A 19467-nucleotide genomic window follows, 5' to 3' on the forward strand; every position below is an offset into this window, starting at 1 on the left:
CAGGCACTCTATAATATGTCTGGTTTGGCTGGAGCAGGAGGAAGAGAATCTGGATTCAAACTAGATTCTAAGTAAACATCATCCACAATGTCCAAAACTGGGGGGATGGCAAGAGACGTGCTGGGGGAGTAAAAGAAACTCTCCGAGTCTTATCTTTGAGTCAGCGTAGTCCTGACCTTCCCAGTGAAAATGTTCCCTCATAGTGTGTAAAGTTTCCCCAAAGGAGTAGTCTTCAGGAGGAGAAGCTGAGGGAATGGAATCCTCAGCATCAGAATCTTCATAAGATGAGCCTGAGGAAACAGACACTTGATCAGAGGAGGCATAATCTTCTTCTTGTCTAGGCCTTTTGTCGGGGGGGGGGGGTTGGGAACCCCTAATTAAAGAGATCAAATTTTCCGCCATTTTAAACATCTGTTTCTTAGGCATGGGGCCTTGAACTGGAGACTGAAGTGCAGTCTTTTTTGGTTTAATAGGAGTCTTAAGCTTAGGATAAGTTTTTATGGTGAGTGTTGTCGGTCTGAAAACGCCTTCAGAAACCAAAGGTGTTTCTGCAGCACCGACATCTCTTTCTGCAGTGTCGTCGGTAGAGGCTAAACAAAATGGCTGCATCGGCCTAGCACTCTCCGCCAAAGGCTCCGAAGCAGTCTCGGGTTCCCAATCTGCAGTAGCCAGAGGCTGCGTAGGAGCCTCACTGAAAACAGGTGAACCGGAGACCGGCCCAGCCGAGGCCTCGGAGTCTGGCTTGGGTCTAGGCTGCCTGTCCTTATCCTTGCGTTTTTTGTGCACACCAGTAGTCGGTTGCTCCGATGGCATAGTGTAGTTAAATTTTCTACTGAAGTAGTGTCGTGCAAAATCAAAGCGTCTTTTTATAGTATGCTTATTGAACCTAGCACAAAAGCGACAACCAGTGACGTCGTGGTCTGGGCCTAAGCAAGGTATACAGTAAGAATGAAAATCCTTATGAGGTATTTACTTCCCACAAGAAATACAATTGTTAACTTTTTCTGACATGGGTCTGAGGCAAGAGAAGTTTCCCCAACGGGGTTACTTATCTTTATTGAAGACTTCGGATCTGAAATTCGACTTCGAAAATCTCAGGAGTCGGCCGACCGGCACTTGTGAACTGCTTCTGCTTTGGGCACCGCGCGGCAAGAAAGACTGAAGAAAATGGGACGCCTGGGAAGAAGCGACAGCAACCGACACCGGACCAAGACTTTGGAATTCAGGCCGACTGCGGGACCGCCTGACGACAAGATAATCCAAGTGTGATGACTGCAGCAGGGTAACACGATGAACATCTGACTCCCACTTTTGCTGCCCTGTGCAATAAATCTACTGCATCAAAGCCACAATTAGTGTGTCCATTAACCTAGGAGGTGAGGTTTCATAGATCCATCACTTAAAAGTCTCAGAGCCTTGGTATCTATTTCCTCAGCCTCGTCTTTCAGTTTATACAGGAAGGTCCCTGGAACTTTAACACAGGATTGGCAAATTCAGAGCCATGAAGGCTAAGGCGGAAGAGTTGTAGACTTTCTTTCCAAAAAAGGTATTTTACTTTTTCTGTTACTAGGAAGGAGATTCTTGCTGGAATTAATGGACAAAATTAACTGGATTACAAATTCGGATCTTATACAGATACCACAACCCCACAAAAAAGTTGGGCTTCTTGGGAGTCTTGCTTTAAAGATGCACTTCAATTACTGAAGAAACAGCCAGGTGGTTTGGCTTTGATAAAGTCAAATGTTCTTTCTAATGTTTCTGGGTATCAGAATAGTCTAAGTTTCCCAATTGAAGAAATCCTTCATCCAACTGAGGTTGTCTACAAATGAGAAACCTACTGATGTGTAGCCAAAGCATAGGATCTCATTACAGTCTGACTCATAGGGAACAAGAGACGATAGCTGGTCCACATTGGTTAGATTAGGCTCCAAAGAGATTAAGAAGTGTGATTCCTTTGGGGTTTGGATGATGGGGTGTCTCTTCACCATCAGTGACTCCTGACACTAATGGATGCTCTGATGATGGCTATACGTGCTTGAGGAAAATAAAATATTGGCCCAAATTCATCCAGTCTTGAGAGGACTCGAGAGAGGGATGGGGACAATCCACCCAATCCAAAGGCAAGCTGACAAACCTCTGAGACCTGCATACCCAGTCCCACGTTTTGGAAGCTATGCCACCAATGACTTCTATTTTTAAACTGACAATACCACTGTACATAAGAAATAACGGGATATTGCCTCTGCTTACCAAGATATGGGTAACTGAAGAAGATGTCAGTGGAAAGTGCAGTTGTCTACACTTACCATAAAGGTAGATGTTCGAGTGTATTCACTGTTGCAGTCATTACATTTGGGTAATCCTGCTGGCAGGTGGCCCTCAGTCGGCCTGAATTCCAAAGTCTTGGGTCCTGCGTTGGCTGCCCCTTCCCTGACGTCAGGTCATCAGGGTTAAAAAAGAAGCAGCCAACGCCATTTTCTTCAGTTTTTCTTGCCCCAGATGTCAGGTGCCCCTAAAAGGATAGCCAAAATTTATATATATATAAAAATATAAACACCAATATAAACTTTACCTTCATCTACAAGCAAATACACCACATAGGTTGTATAAATCAGAGAAGGAAAGAAAAGCTCCAGCAGAAAAAAGGGGGATGGTGGGTGGGTAACCTGGACTGCAACAGTGAATACACTCGAACATCTACATTTATGGTAAGTGTATACAACTGTACTATGTTCTTCGTGTTTCACTGTTGCAGTCATTACATTTGGGTAGAGTCCCAAAGCTATGGTTGGGAGGCTGGAGCTAAACAGCATTAGGAGTAGCTATGAGGCCCTGCAGAACTGCAGTGGCAAAGCCTGCTCTGGATTTAGAGCAGAGTGGCAGATGATGGTGGTTTGTAAAGGTGTGCACTGAACTCCAAGTAGCAGCCTCTAAAATGTCTTTGGTTGGTACTCATCTGAGAAAGGCTGCTGAAGTGGCTGCAGCTCTGGTTGAATGTGGCCTAATGCCCTTAGGCACTGGCTTGTCATGGTGTAAAATAGCAGAAACGAATGCAGTGGCCTATCCACTTTGAAATAGTCTGCTTTGAGTTAGCCTTTCCTTGTGATCCTGCAGCATATGCCACTAGTAATTGCTCTGTCTTCCTGAAAACTTTGGTTCTATCCAAGTAGAATCTAAGCTGTCTGTGTACGTCCAAAGAAAGCAGAATTCTCTCCCCCTTGTTCTGTGGGTTTGGATAAAAAGTTGGCAGATGAATAGCTTGGTTAAGAGCCACACTGGACACCACCCTAGGCATAAATGTTGGGTTTGTCCTCAGAGAGACCCTGTCTGGATAAAAAATGATAAAAGGTTCCACAGCCATGAGTGCCTTGTAGCTCTGAAACTAGTCTTGCAGAAGTTATTGCTAGGAGCAGAGCTGTTTTCCAAGATAAATACTTTATATCAGCAGTAGCGGCTGGCTCAAAAGGAGGCAGGGTGAGTTTTTCCAGACATAGTTGAGGTCCCATGCCGGTATTAGTGATCTTCTTGGAGGCCTTAAATTTTTGGCTCCTCTGAGGTACTGATTTAATAAAGGATGAGAAAAGATTGGTGGCTCTGTATTGTAATGAGCTGAAATGGCAGAGGCATGAATTTTAATTGATGAAAAAGATGGGCCTTTGTCCAGCATCTCAGTTAAGTATTGCAAAATCTGATGAATATTTGGTACAGCTCTATCAGTTCCTTGTGCCTGGTTCCAAGCACAGAATCACTTCCATTTTACAGCATAAGACTTTCTAGCACTAGGCCTTCTGGCTTCCAAAATGACATCCATCACAGCTTTATTGAGAGGTGTGGTTTGTATGACTACATTATCCGCCAGGCTGTCAGGTTTAAAGTACTGAGTTGGCTGTGCAGGATCTGATTGTTTTGCTGGGACAGTAGATGAGGTATTTGAGGTAAGGTCCAAGCTGGGCATTGAGACATGTTCCTTAGGATTGGATACCAGTACTGGCGGGGCCAGTCTGGGGCAATCAGTATCATCTTTGGCTTCTCCTGTCTGACCTTTATGAGTACCTTGGGGAGGAGAGGCAGTAATCTTTTTAGTTGGTAGTTGTGAGGGGAAGCAAATAGATCTATGTCCGGGCATCCCCATTTCCTTGTTATCATGCTGAAGACTTGTGGATCCAGCTGCACTCGTGGGGATCCATGAGGTTTCTGCTTAGTTCGTCTGCCAGAGTGTTTTCCTTTCCTGGCAGGAATTGTGCCTGCAGATGTACTTGGTAAGCCAATGTTGTGTCCCACAAAGTCATGGTTAGTCTGCAAAGGGAGTAAGAATGTGTGCCCCCCTGCTTGTTTACATACTACATGACCGTGGTGTTGTCCGTCTATCAGAAGTTGTCCCGGATGAAGTTGGCCCTTGAAGGCTGTCAGGGCGTTTTGAACAGCTAACATCTCTTTTTGATTGATATGGAGATGCATTTGGTTTGAAGACCATGTGCCCTAAATGCATCTTCCTGTCATGTGGGCCCCCCAGGCATAATCTGATGCATCCGTTGTTAGTGTCTGCCTGGCTGGGGGTAATCTGAATGGCTGTCCCTTGTTCTGGTGACAAGCTTTCGCCCACCATTGAAACTCCTGTTGCAGGCAGGGAATGAGAGTAATCATTGTTTCCAGGCTGTGGCAATGTTGAGTCCAAACACTTTTTAGGTACCATTGAAGTTTCCTCATATGCAATCTTGCATATGGTATTAGTAGGATGCAGGATGCCATGAAGCCCAAAGCCTGCAGAATTTTTCTTGCAGATAACTGGGCCTTTGTTGCCAACATTGTGAAATAGGTAGTCAGTTGCCTTTGTTTGCCTGGCATGAGATAAGCCATCTGGGCAGTTGTATTTAAGCTTGCACCCAGGAATATGATCTCTTGAGAGGGTACTAGTTTTGATTTATTTTCGTCGACTGTGTACCCCCTAGGCATGTTAGAAGTCTTTTCACAAACGCCAGATGCTGTAGAAGAATGTCCTTGTTCTCTGTTTGAATTAGACAGTTGTCCAAGTAAGGATATATTTGTATTCCTCTTTGTCTGCAGAATGCAATTACTGGTGCCAGGCACTTTGTAAAGACCCTGGGCGTAGTAGATAAGCCAAAGGGCAGTGCAGAGAATTGGTAATGCATTGAGCCTGCCTTGAATCTGACGTATCTTCTGCATGATTGTCTGACTGGGACATGCAGGTATGCCTCTTTTAAGTCTAAAGTCACAAGCCAAGCATTCTTGCCCAGCATGGGCAGAAGCTGTTGCAAAGTCAACATTTTGAATTTTGGTATATCCAGGAATGTGTTCAGAATAGATAGGTCCAGTATTGGTCTCCAGGCCTTGTCCTTTCTGGGTACCAAGAACAGTCTTGAGTAAAATCCTTGTCCCTGCTCTTGCTCTGGTACTTGCTGAATGGCATCCATGTCCATGAGGAATGAGACTTGTTTTTGCGCCTCTGCCCATTGATTTTTTTTGGCAGATCTGGCCAGCCGTTTGCCCTTGGCAGGGTATGGAAATGGAACTTGTAGCCTTGTGACACTATATTTAGAACCCACTTGTCCTGGGTTATAATGTGCCAATTTTGAGAAAAAAGTGCTAATTTTCCCCCTGAGGGTGCTGCCAGGAGATAAGTGCTTGGTGCAGGCAGGGGGAAGTCATTGGGAGTGTTTCCTGTATGGTTGTCATTTATCTTTTCCAACTTTGGAGGTAGAAGCACCCCATTGCTTTGACCTGTATATGAACCTTGCGCCTGGGATCTGCCTCTAGGGCGTCTGGATCTGCCCCTTTGAGGTCTGTCTGACACAGGAAAGAACCACTTCTTTGTAGGCCAGTATCTACTAAACCTAGGTGGCTGTACTTGTAAAAAATCTTTGACAGTTTGCATAGATTTAGCTTTTTCCTCCATTTTCTTTAACACCTCTTCTGCCTTACCCCCAAACAAAGAATCATGCTGTAAAGGTGCATCTAATAATTTGACTTTGACATGATCAGGCAGATTTTGTTCTTTTAACCAAACATGCCTCCTAATTACAGAACCCATAACTGCGGCCCTGCAAGAGGCCTCCAAAGAATAAAAAACACATTGTAAAGTATGTTTTCCAACTTGTTCAGCTGCATGCAATAAATCCTGCATTTCCTTGTTTTCTGCACATTCAGAATTTAACATCATTTTCTGTTTAAGCAATGCCATGACATGTTGCTGATATTTGAGCATATGAAACTGACAGTTTAAGGCCCTTATAGCCAAGGTTGCAGATCTGTATACCTTTTTTCCCCATCTATCCAGTACCCTAGAATCCCTGTCAGAGGGGGTAGGGTTTTTTGCAGCGGAATCCTTAACTCCTTTGGGATCCTGTGAAATAGTTTCTGGGTCTGCAGCAGGGTTTTTAAAAAGGAATTTACGAGAGTCAGGAACACTGTAATATCTGTCAGGCTTAGCAGGAGCTGGAGGTAAGGAGTCAGGGGTCAGACTGGACTCCGAAAACACATCATCTACAATGTCTGACAGGTGGAATGTCTAGAGGCCTGTGTTGAGGTAGTAAAAGGAAATCCCTGAGCCTCTTTTTAGATTCTGAAAAATCTTGGCTCTCCCAGTGGAAATGCTCCCTCATGGTATGCAAGGTTTCCCCGAAAGAATAGTCCACTGTAGGAGAAGCTGAAGGTATAGATTCTTCAGCATCAGAATCCTCATAGGAGGGAAAGAGAATATTCCTGATCAGAAGAGGAATCAGAAGGAATAGAAACCTGATCTGAAGATTCATAGTCAGTCTCTTGCCTAGGCCTCTTATCTGGAGGGGGATGGGAACCCCTGATCAAGGTAATCAACTCTTCGGCCATTTTGAGCATCTGTTTTTTGGGCATAAAGGCCTGTCCACGTGGCTCTTGAGTTTTGTTTCTTTGCTTTAGAAGGTGCTTCAGTCTTTGCCTTTGAAGCTGAAGTCGGTTTAATGTAAAGATGTTTAGGTCTGAATACACCCTCAGAAACCGGTGCCTGCTTAGCAGCTCCGGACCCATCTGAGGGAATAGTGTCCGAGGCTCCAATACCTTGAGTTTCCGGCGGCATGGCTGACTCCACGTGGGAGTCTGTAGCGGCCTGCGACTCTAAAGTAGCGGGCGTCAGGGGCTGCAAAAGCGCCTCACTGAGAACCGGCGACTGGCTTAGGAGAAGCTTCGTCATCGGTTTTGGACCTCAGTTGTTTATAGCTCTCTTTTTCTTTGTGTTTTTTGTGAACCCGGTAGTCGGATGGCTATCAGACGACATTTCTGGATAATTAAACCGGCGTCCAAAATAGTTTAAAGCAAAATCATACCGACGCTTAATAGTGCGTTGGTTAAATCTAGCACAAAACCGACAACCAGAGACGTTGTGATCAGGGCCTAGGCAAGGGATACAGTAAGAATGAAAGTCCTTATGAGGTATTTGCTTTCCACAAGAAATACAATTATTAACTTTTACTGACATCGGTCTGGAGCAAGAAAAAAGATTCCCCAATGAGGTACTTTGCTTTACTGAAGACTTCGGGTCTGAAACTCGAACACGAAAAACTCAGGAGTCGGCCGACCGGCACTTGCGAACTGCTTCTGCTTCTGGCACCACGTGGCAAGAAAGACTGAAGAAAATGGCGTTGGCTGCTTCTTTTATACCCCTGACGACCTGACATCAGGGAAGGGGCGACAGCAGCCGACGCAGGACCCAAGACTTTGGAATTCAGGCCGACTGAGGGCAACCTGCCAGCAGGATTACCCAAATGTAATGACTGCAACAGTGAAACACGAAGAACATCTGCATCCACATCAACAAACTGCTGCAGGGTTCTGGCTCTATGAGTATGTGCCGTCAACTGTAAGACAACTTCCACTGAGGCACTGCCAGAGGCCAAATTCTAAGATGATGGTCTTCAGACTCAAAGATTGCCTCTGCCTCTCAAGATTCCGTCTCTCTCCCTCTGCATGCTTCTCTATTTTTTTTTTTTTTTTTTAAGTGGGCCATCTATGGACAACTTGACTGGTGCCATGGTGGCTCCAGACAAAAAACATGCAGCCTCTTCCAGTTCAAATACTTCTGCAGAAATGTGGCTCTTCACCTACTGGCCTTCTGACTTAACCTAGCACAGTAGGGAATGGAGGCTAGGACATGCTCCATCCCTAAAAAGAAAAAAAAAATGTTAACTAAAAGCCTTTGTGCTGGACTTCCTCCAAGTGATTCAGTTACTAACTCTAGCAACTGACACCTATAACCCTGATGCCTCCTTAGCTAAAAAGAAACAAAAGCAACATAAAAATAAGGTTTCTTCTCTCTATTCAGGCATTTATCTGAACCGATGGAATGACCATGTACAATACTTATGTCAACAAATTCTCATACTAAGGCAAGAAAGAATTGAAAATGACAGACATCTCTCTCATACACCAACATTGGTAATACCCTAGTAAGAGGATATCGCCTCAGCCTCTGGAGAAGGTAGAAAAGCTTTGGAAGTTGGGAGAGACACCAGGCTTTCTGTGACTGAAAATCAAGTGCTACTGCAGCTGTGAACATTATGTTGAATATCACCAGTTTCCCATGTTAAGTAAAAGAGACTACAGATTCTAAGTCTCAGTTACCACTCTAAACAGAGGGATCAAATGCAAACAGGAAAGTGCAATTTTAGCATTTACTTCAGAAAACACTAGACTGAAGAATAATGTAAACAAAAATGAGACTCTCCTGGTAAATGATGAGAGCAGGCAAAAGTAAAAATAAAAATATTAAAATATTTATGTAAAAGAAACTTGCTTTCCCTGAAGTTATGTTCTGAGATGAGTGATCTAAGATGTAGTTACTCCTGAAGGTGGAGGAAGAAATTTGAACCTAGTAACTAAAATGCTATCCAGACAGTTAAATTTTCATTCAACATTCAGACAGAAAGCCCTGAAATAAAACTAGTCTCTCACCCTTTGGCAGAGGACACTGCAACATCCACTTTAGGTTTTGCAACAACTCTACGAGGTGATGGGGTAGGTGAAGGTGTTGCAGACGATGAAAATGACTGGGACCTGGTAAAGTAAAACAAAACAAGGATTATGTCAATATAATACAAAGTACAATAAAATGAGGAACCACACTCCCATTTCATTTGTCCCTAATAAGAAAGTAATGATGTGCAACCTTTTTTTTTGTTTAAGCGAGCTTTTACTTTGCTCCCTGCATACTTACTTTTGCTAGTCTAGTTTCCTAGTTTAGGCAAAGGTAGGGAATGAGGGATGAAAGGAAGAAAGTATAGCTGAGGATAAAAAGCATCCATTTGCTGATTTGTGTAACTTTTCAATCTACAGATCATTCCACCTCAGACCTTAATTTTGAGTAAGCAAGGTGGTGTTTCTAATCTTACAGCATACATTAAAAACCAAACACTCCCAACTCCTTCATTACTCCTTATATTGTAAATATTTAACTTTTCTCTATAAATACTTCTATTTACTCTGCACAATAAAACCAATACTAAACCATAAAGTAAGAATAGTTGTGTAAAATCTTACCATAACCATAGATGTCCTCTTCCATGTTGCAGTATTTATACTGTGGGATTTACAGCCCTCAGGTGACCCGACGTCAGCTCCTATACAAAAGCTTATGCCTGGCAGCCGTAGGTGCATGGGACTTCACGCGTAGGGCCATGAACCATGAGTATAAATGTGACATCAGCAAGCACAGACCTCAGAACTTGAAGCCCAGAGAAGAGACTACAAGGCCAAGGAGAAGCAAAAGCAAAAGCAAATGCCCTTGCAGGGCTGCACAGAGTGGTCTGCAGTGAGGGTATACCCTAGAGAAGAGGATATCAGGGGGGATGGAGAGTGGGAATGAATACTGCAACATGGAAGAGAAGGACATCTATGGTTATGGTAAGATTTTACACAACTATTCTATGTCCTTCTATTCCCATGTTGCAGTATTCATACTATGGGAAAGTACCACAGCTAGGAGGAATGTTGGGAGGTGGCAGAGGTGGAGGATTCTAGGAATCAGTGCAGGATTGCCCTGGCAAATCCTGCCCTGACCCTAGAGACCTGGTCCAGCTTGTAGTGCTTGGTGAAGGTATGAACTGTGGATCAGGTGGCTGCCTACATGATGGAAGCTGTGTCTAGTCCTTTCATGAAGGCCTTAGAGGTAACCATGCCTCTGGTAGAATGCGCTCGCACTCCTTGAGGCAATGGTTTGTGATTATGAGAGTAGCAAAAAAGGATTGATGTTCTGATCCAGGAGGAGATAGTTTGTTTGGAGGACTGCCTTACCCAAGGCCCTGGGATGGAAGGAAATGAACAGTTGGCCAGATTTTCTGAAAGACTTGGTTTTGTCCAAGTAGAATCTCAGTTGACTATGTACATCTAGGGAATAGAGGATCCACTCCGCGGAGTTAGTAGGAGAGGGTAAGAAGGTGGGTAGGTTAACAGACTGGCTTAAGGAAAGCTCATTAACTACTCTCTGCATAAAGGAGGGGTTAGTGCATAGGGAAACACTGTCATTGTGGAAGGTGGTGTAAGGAGGGTAAGCCATCAGGGCCTGTAATTCAGACACTCTTCTAGCAGAGGCAATGGCCACTAAAAGGATGGTTAAAGAGATGCTGTGCTGGCTGGCTCAAAAGGGGGGAGGGTAAGCTTTTCTAGCACGAAGATGAGATCCCAGGGAGGAGGAATGGGCTTTCTTGGTGGACTGATGTGTAGGACCCCTCTCAGGAAAAGTTTTACATCCAGTCTAGAGAGAAGAGCCGGCTGTAAAGGCAAGCATGCAGAAATGGCTGAGATATGGACTTTGACAGAAGAGTAAGCTAGTCCCTCCTTAATGAGTCCGCAGGTATAGTTCAGGACCAGGGGAGGATCTATTAGAAATGGGTCCTTGTTTCTCAGAGAACACTTTTTCGAGAATCTCTGCCATTTAGACAAGTACATTTTTTTTTTGTTTTTTTTTGTTTTTTACAGTTGTTGGTTTTCTGGCCTCCCTCAGGACAGAGAGCATATCTTCTGAGTAGTATTGTCTAAAGGGGATCAAAAGTTGATCACCCACAGAGTTAGTTGCAGTAAAGAGAGCTGTGGGTGCAGGAGGGATCCCTGTTGCTGAGTTAGTAGGGTCCACCTGGTGGGGTAACTTGTGGTGATCGCCCTTGGCTAGAGAAAACAGAAGAGGGAACCAGTGATGCCTTGGTCAACAGGGAGTCACCAGCAAGATTTTTGGTTGTTCATTCTTGATTTTCAGAAAGAAACTAAGAATTAGAAGGAAGGAAGGGAAGGCGTATAGGTACATTCCCTGCCATGAAAAACTGAAGGCATCCACTCTCCAAGCTAGTGGTGCTCGAGTCCTGCTGCAAAATTTGTTCAGTTGTCTGTTCTGGGGGGAGGCAAACAGATCCAGTTGTGCTGTGCCCCACTGGTGGACTATGTGTAGGAAGGTATCCCTGTGTAACATCCATTTGTGTTGCAGAGAAGTGGTTCTGCTGAGTAAGTCCGCTTGCTTGTTTTCCTGAGAGGGGATGTATGAAACTTTCTGGAATAGGTTGCGTTTTGCTGCTAGTTCCCAGATTAGCAGGGTTATCCAACATAACCAGTATGCCTCTGTCACTCGTTATTTGTTTAGGTACCACATGACAGTCGTATTGTCTGTCCCAATGTGGAGTATTCCTGGTTGCAGCATGGGAAGGAAAACTTTTAGAGCTAGGAGGACAGCAGTCATCTCCCTCACACTGATGTGCTCTTTTTGCAGGGCAGGGTTCCAGCACTGTTGTACCCTATAGCCCTGCAGGGTTGCTCCCCATCATAGGTCTGATGCATCTATGTGCACAGACTGGGAAGTGGGAGTAAGTTGTAGAGGAATTCCCTGATTGTCAGAAACCTGCTGAATCCACCACTTCAGCTCTAATTTCAGACAGGGCAGAAGGGGAGGCAAGTTTGTCTAGAGGTTGTTGGCTCTGGGACCAAATAGCCTTTAAGTACCTTTGGAATTTCCTCATATACATCCTTGCTAGCGGGAGCATGGGGATGGTGGCAGCCACGGGACCTATAGTTTGTAGAAACTGTCTTGCAGGTAGATGTGATTCCATCAATATACTTAGAAAATGGGAGGAGGGGGATTGTACCTTGCCTGGTGGTAAGAAGGATCTCATCAGATCTGTTCTGAATCTGCACCCTAGGAAAACCTTGTCATGTTGTGGGAGGAGAGAGGAGTTTTGGAGGTTGAGAGTGAAACCCAGGTTGTTTAGAAGTGACATGGTGAATTGGAGATTTGCCAGAAGGGTGGACTGTGATTCTGGCAAAATGAGAATATCGTCCACTTAAGGGTAGATTTGTATTCCCTTGGTTCTGCAATGGGCGCTGGCTGGGGCCAAGCACTTGGTAAAAACTCTGGGTGCCGTAGACAAGCCAAAAGGCAATGCAGTAAATTGAAAATGAGAAAAGGGCCCAGAGAAGTGTAGGAATCTACTGTTGGAGGGTTTGACTAGGACGTGCAGGGATGCATCCTTTAGGTCTAGGGTAACCATGTAAGCTTGAGGTGGAATGAGTGGTAAAAGAGTTTGAAGGGAGAGCATCTTGAAGGAGGGAACCTGTAGAAATAGGTTTAGGTAAGAGAGGTCCAAGAACCTGTAGAAATAGGTTTAGGCAAGAGAGATCCAAGATAGGTCTCCAGGGGCCATCCTTTTTTGGGACTAAGAAGAGGAGGCAGGAGTAGAAGCCTCGTCCCTCCTGACCTGAGGGAACTGGTTCTATGGTTCCTTGGGAGACTAGTTTCTGCAGGATGGGAGGAAGTAGAGGGAGTTGATTTGTGGGAGGGAAAGGAATCCTTATTGGTGTAGGTTTTTCTTTCCAGGAAAGAAAGTATCCTTTTTGGATGATGGAAAAAACCCACTGATATGTAGTGATGGTTCTCCAAAAAGGGAGGCATTGGGTAAGGCGGACGGAGAGGGGCACTTGGGCAAAGCAGTCATGCAGAGGAGGGCCCCCCTTCTACCTGGAAAGGGATGTTTGTTGAGGGGTTATGGTTGAGGGGGGTCTGGGATAAGGTTGTCTCTGAGATCCCCTACGTGGTCTGGCAGTAGAAGGGTGAGATGTGGAGGTGGCCCTTCTAACAAAGGATGTTTTGGCTGCGTAGTTCCTGTAATATATGGGCACTGGGGACACCAGCAAGTGCTTAAAGTCCTGCACTTCCTTGCTTTTTTCTTGCAAGTTTTTAAAAAGTTCTGCAGCATTTTTGCCAAATTGAAGGTTGTTATCCAGAGGAGAATCCATGATCTTGGCCTTAACATCATCTGGCAGAGGTTGTAGTCTGAGCCAGGAGTATCTGCACAAGGTGGATGCAGTGGCATCAGATCTGCCAACTGCTTCTGCAGCATCATACCTGCAGAGTGTCTGGCTACTTGGGTGGCCAGGGACAATTTGGAGGAAATGTCAGATTTGACTGGACAGTCTGGGGTGGTAGCCAACAAGGTGGAGACCTGACAGACTAGGTCTAGGGCATACTTCACCATGTGAGTTTGTTAGTTTATAACCCTGAAGGCAAGGGTAGAGGAGGTGTACACCTTTTTCCCCATCCTGTCCATAGTTTTGCTATCTTTATCGGATGGCAGTAGGGAAGCAGAAGGCAACTGCCCAGACTGTCTGTCTGGGGATACTGAAATAAGAGAAGGGTCGGCCAAGGGTAGTTTTATTAGGAACTTGTAGTCATCAGGGACTTTGTAAAACCTATTCGAGCTCTTATGGGCAGGAGGTTGAGAGTCTGGGTTCTTGGAAACAGAAGTGAAGGCATCCAATAAAGCTGGGAGTATTGGAGGGATAGCTGAAGGTGAAGGAGAGTCAAGCTGTAGAAGCTCAAAGTATCTCTTCTGGGTTTCAGAGACTATAGAAGTATCCCACTTGAAATACTCTTTCATTTTTGAGATAGTCTCCCCAAATGATAAGTCCTCAGGTGGGGGGGAGGGGTCCCCTTCCATAGGGTCCTCTTCAGCAGAGTAATAGTCTATGGAAGAGGCAATCTTTGAAACATAGGAGACAGATTCCTCAGAGGAGGAGTAATACCGGTCTGGGTTTTCCTGGATAATCGTTTGCTGAGCAGATGCTAAAGGTAGGGAGGAGGCAGAAGCCAGCCTAGGACTCGGTACAGAGATACTAGTGGGAGTACGGCCTGTAGGTCTAAGTGCCATAAAGGCCTGCGTCAAGGAGGAAATGAAGGACTCCCAGTCTGGGGCTGCCGGAGGCGTCAGGCTCAAGTATTTTTTTTCTGCTTCCTTTTAGGAGTGTGCGTCTGGGTAGGCAGGGAAACAGAGGCCTGGGCTGGTGTAGGAGACGTCTCAGTTGGCCAGTCAAGCGATGGTTCCCCCTTGACGTCAGTTATTACTAACATCTTAATCAACTCCGCTAACGTGTTTTCCATGGGTACTGACACGGCCTCTTCCAGAGGGCCTGTTGGAGTAATTGGGTGCCCCTCAGCCTCTAGAATGGTAGTCGGCAGGACATCCGAAGGCGGAGCGGTATCTGGAGAAGGCCTGCAAACCTTGGCCTTCTACCGCAGTAGTTCGGCTTAGGTGGCCAACTCGGGATCCACCCTAAGAGTGAGGCATTTTAGCCTTTGGTTTTCTAAAAATAGATTTAACGAGGACAGACATCTGCGTAAGGTCTTTGGTACGAAGGATTGGCAAATAGAGCAGGCCTTGTGGTCTTCTCTTTACCTAAGCAAAAGACACAGCGGTTGTGGGAGTCTGTGCGGAATCTGACCCCCACAACTACATTTACTCTTTTTTTCAGACATCAGCTAAATAAAAATAACTACAGCAACCAAGCTAAAGCTTAAGTAAGTACGAAAAAGGTAAACCCCAAAAGTGTACTTATCTTTTTAGAAGTCTTTGGACGTAGGAGCAAATCGGTCGAAGTAATTGTCGTCTGTGGCTGAAAAGTTCTGAGGTCTGTGCGTGCCAACGTCACATTTATACTTCATGGTTTATGGCCCTGTGTGACGTCCCACGCACCTACGGCAGCCAGGCTTAAACTTTTGGATAGGAGCCAATGTCAGGTCGCCTGAGGGATGGATATCACACAGTATGAATACTGCAACATGGGAATAGGACATCTACTACTTCTCACAACCGAAGGACAATTACCTTTGATTTTGTAGCAGTGCCCCCATCCCATAACCACCCCCAAACACACACTAGTGCCATGGAAAAAGGGACAGGAGATGGGAACTGAATTTCAGTCGAGAAAAACATTAACACAGAATTCAGGCCTTGGTCTTGTGGATTTTTGGTAGTACTGGCTTCATGAACAACACATATGACTCATTCATATTCCAATTAGGTTATGCAGTGACAAATACTGTCACCAGAATGGCAATTAACAAGAATCAGGATAATCACTCTACTCCAATGCATACAGAAAAAGCTCTTAGATAAGCATGTTGAGATAGTTTGTATTTGTATTCTGCAGTCTAAAGCTGTAATTTAAATTCAGATCTGCCTTTTAGTTTGCAGCTGCTATCAATCTACTTAAATGTAAAAATAACTGAAAAGGAAACTTGCCAATGCATCTCCATAACCACCCATAATGTAAGCAAATATATTATTCCTTGACTAGTTGTCTACAAGAGGGACCTTCTCAACTAGACTTATGGTCAGGTTCATTCCCTATCCAGCAGTCAGAATCTAGCAAATGTCAAAAACATGTTGAACTTGTGTGGCAATTGTATGTGTGTGCACATGCACTATGTGCTAATGTATACAAATGAAGTCACATACTGGCTACACAAGTATTACTCATGTTACAGCCTGCCACTCTACCCCAAGTCACAAGCAAGGACTTTCCTGCAAATTCCAAATAAAGAAATAATGCAAAAAATTCCAAATCCAGAAAGAATGCAGACTTGACACCTCAACTGCTAGTAGGCTACATGAACATAAAGATGATTATGCAGAATACTGTATCTTGAGTTAAGAGCGGCACAGTGGCGCAGCAGATAGCACTGTCACCTTAAAGTAAGAGGTCCACTAGTCAAATTTTTGGCTGTGGTGCCTTCTGTGAGGAATCTGCATGTCCTCACTGTGTCCCTCCCATATTCCAAAGACATGCAGTATGTGGACTGGACACTCTAAACTGACTATAGGTGTGACTATGTGAAATGGGGCAGGGGATAGTCACCTGGTGGTGTGAAAGTACAGTTGTTAGATCTTACTATAAACAGTGGATACCCTACTTTTCACTGCTGCAGTATTCATTACATCTGGAATCTCCTGCAGAGAATAGCCCAACATCTGACCAGTATACCAAAAGCTTTACATCCTCCCAGTCATACATCATATGTATGTACCCCATGGAGGCACAGGGCATAAAGGTGACGTACGCATGCTCAACAGTCAAAACTGAAGTGCCCCGGGACAAGAACAACCCCAGGACAAAGGAGGACATTTACATCTAAAAAGGAAGTACTGACAGCAGAAACAGGGCAAGAAAAGAAGAGACCCCTAGGTCAGCAGTGTGCCCAACTGAAAAGAAGAAAGGGGGGCAGGTGGGAGGGAAAGACTGAATACTGCAACAGTGTAAAGTAGGACATCTACTGCAATGTTAAGATCTTACACAACTCTATGTCTTTCCTCATCACTACTGCAGTATTCATTACATGTGGGAGATTACCAAAGCTACTTTAAGGATGAGAGGAAGAAAGAACAGAGGAACGCTCCACAAATCCATGAATAATAACCCAGACAAACCCTGCCTTGGCTCCGAGCATAGCATCCAACTTATGTTTAGTAAAAGTGAGGACAGAGGACCAAATAGCAGCTTCTAAAATGGATCAAGTATTCAGATACGACAGAAAGCCACGCAAGTATGGCAGGTGCAAACAGCCAAAAAAGTCCAAGTTCAAACAAAAAAGCCAGCGCCAAAGTGTTGTAGCATAAGTGATTTAATAGTTACACAGCATAATACTGGCTTTTGCACTCTTGCCTTCCTCAGTGATTCACTGAGGAAGGCAGGACTGCCGAAACCGGTATGATGCTATGTAACTATTAAATCACTTATGTTACAACATTCTGGTGCTGGCTTTTTTGTTTGAACTTCAAGTATTCAGACCCTTGAAGAAAGCTCCAGAAAGAATAGTTGTGTAAAATCTTACCATAACAACAGATGTCCTTTTCTTCACAGTTGCAGTATTCTTTACATGAAGGATATCCACGCCGTAGGCCACCAGCTGTCAGCCAGCATGCAAAAGTCTTTCGCTACTGTAAGGTGATTGGGTACCTCGCACGTAGGCTATCACATGTCAGCCATAAAAGGGATGCACGTATGCACTGTCCTCAGAACTGAATATTCCAGGAGGAATGTCAGCCTAAGGAAAATAGGGAAAGGATATCCAAAGTGAAAAACCAAATGCCAGGGGGGACGAAGGAGGAATTGGAATAGTGCAATAGTGAAGAGAAGGACATCTATTGTTATGCTAAGATTTTACACAACTATTCTACGTCATGCTATTAATCTGTTGCAGTATTCTTTACATAAAGGAGAGTACAAAAGCTCATGAGGAGAGGGTGGAGGTTGTAGTAGTAGAGCTCTCCAGAAAGCCATGGAGTATAGCTCTGGCAAAACCTGTTCTAGACTTAGATATGTCATCCAATTTGTAATACTTGGTGAAGGTATGCACAGAAGTCCCCCTGATGAAAGCACTAAATGAAGCGACAGCCTCAATGGAATAAGCCTTTACAGAATAGGGGTGCCTTCCCTCTTCTGTAAAGGCTCACTCCACATAACAAAAGGAAATAAGTTTGCTTAGAAATGGCCAATCCAAGAGCTCTAGGATGATAAGAAAAATACAGTTGTGTACACTTACCATAAATGTAGATGTTCGAGTGTACTCACTGTTGCAGTCATTACATTTGGGTTATCTGCCTGCAGGTAGCCCTCAGCAGGCCTGAATATCAACATCTTGGATCCATGTGTCGGATGCTGTCTCTTCTTCCATGATGTCAGGGGTATAAAACATGCAGCCGACGCCATTACATCAGTTTTTCTTGCCCCAGATGTCAGGTGCCCTCATAATGGGAAGCAATTATATGTTAGGTTACACCTCCAACAAAAAGCAAATGCACCAAAAAGCTGAAATACACTAAACAAGAAGAATAAAGTATAGCCAAGAGAAGTCAGGGGGCTGGAGGGAGGGTACCAGGACTGCAAGAGTGAATACACTTGAACATCTACATTTATGGTAAGTGTACACAACTGTACTATGTTCTTCCTGTTTCACTGTTGCAGTCATTACATTTGGGTTGATTCCCAAAGCTAAGGAAGGGAGAATTAAGTTAGAGAGCATAAGGACCAGCTATTAAGCCCTGCAGGACTGCAGTGCCAAAACCAGCTCTGGATTTAGAAAAAATAGGCATGTGGTAATGCTTGGTGAAGGTATGTACAGAGCTCCAGGTAGCAGCTTCTAGGATGTCCCGGGTAGGGACACCTCTGAGAAAGGCTGTAGAAGTAGATGTAGCCCTGGTGGAATGTGATCCTATCCCTTTTGAGGTAGGTTTTCCATGGTGCTTATAGCAGAAATAATGCAATGGGCTATCCACTTAGAAATTGTTTACTTTGAAATGACCTTCCCCTCTGCCCCTGCAGCAAAGCCAACTAGCAGCTGTTCAGATTTTCTGAGAGGCTTAGTCCTGTCCAAATAGAATCTAAGTTGTCAGTGCACATCCAAAGAGTGCAATATTTGTTCTCCTTTGTTTTGTGGATTAGGGAAAAAGGTAAGCAAGTGAATGGACTGATTAAGGGCCACACTAGACACCACCTTTGGCATAAAGGTAGGACTGGTGCTGAGGGATACCCTGTCTGCATGGAAGATGATGAAGGGCTCCACTTCCATGAGGGCCTGTAATTCAGACACTCTTCTTGCTGAAGTGATGGCTAGAAGGAAGGCTATTTTCCAAGAAAGGAATTTCAACTCTGCAGTTGCAGCTGGCTCAAAAGGACGTTGAGTAAGCTTTTCCAATACAAAGTTAAGATCTCAGGCTGGAGTAGGGGCTCTCCTGGGTGGTCTTAAAATTTTGGCCCCTCTGAGGAACTGCTTTAGCAGGGGATGAGAGAAGAGGGATGGGTTCAGTATTATAATGTTCTGAAATGGCAGAGAAATTAATTTTAATTGATGAGAAGGAAAGGCCCTTGCGAAGCATCTCTGTTAAGTACTGAAAAATATGCAGTAAGCTGGGCACTGTTGTGACCGCCCCCCCGAGTCTGGCTCCAGGGACGGTATCTTTTCCACTTTTCAGCATAGGATTTTCTAGTACTAGGCTTCCTTGCCTCCAGAATGACACCTAGCACCTGCTTACTGAGAAATGCTATTGGAGAGCTCAAGGAATTAGCTAGGCTGCAAGGTTCAGGGTTTGAAGCTGAGGGTGCAGAATCTGGCCCTCCTGCTGAGGCAGCAGGGAAGGGGTCTGAGGCAGGTGCCCTGGTTCCAGC

The 19467-nt window shown here is 44.7% G+C and overlaps 1 protein-coding gene across 13 annotated transcripts in view; it reads right to left on the bottom strand.

Annotated features, from left to right (window-relative positions):
- ZC3H18 (zinc finger CCCH-type containing 18) overlaps window positions 1-19467 on the bottom strand; it is a 2225788-nt gene that overhangs the window by 988228 nt on the left and 1218093 nt on the right. For all 13 annotated transcript variants that reach the window (XM_044081724.1, XM_044081723.1, XM_044081715.1 and 10 more), the window contains one exon: window positions 8944-9045. In XM_044081724.1, coding sequence (XP_043937659.1) covers window positions 8944-9045 — 102 coding nt within the window. The remainder of the gene's footprint in view (window positions 1-8943; window positions 9046-19467) is intronic.

Source organism: Protopterus annectens, chromosome 8.part1, assembly GCF_019279795.1.
Source record: "Protopterus annectens isolate FY-2018-M chromosome 8.part1, PAN1.0, whole genome shotgun sequence".
Lineage (NCBI taxonomy): Eukaryota > Metazoa > Chordata > Ceratodontiformes > Protopteridae > Protopterus > Protopterus annectens.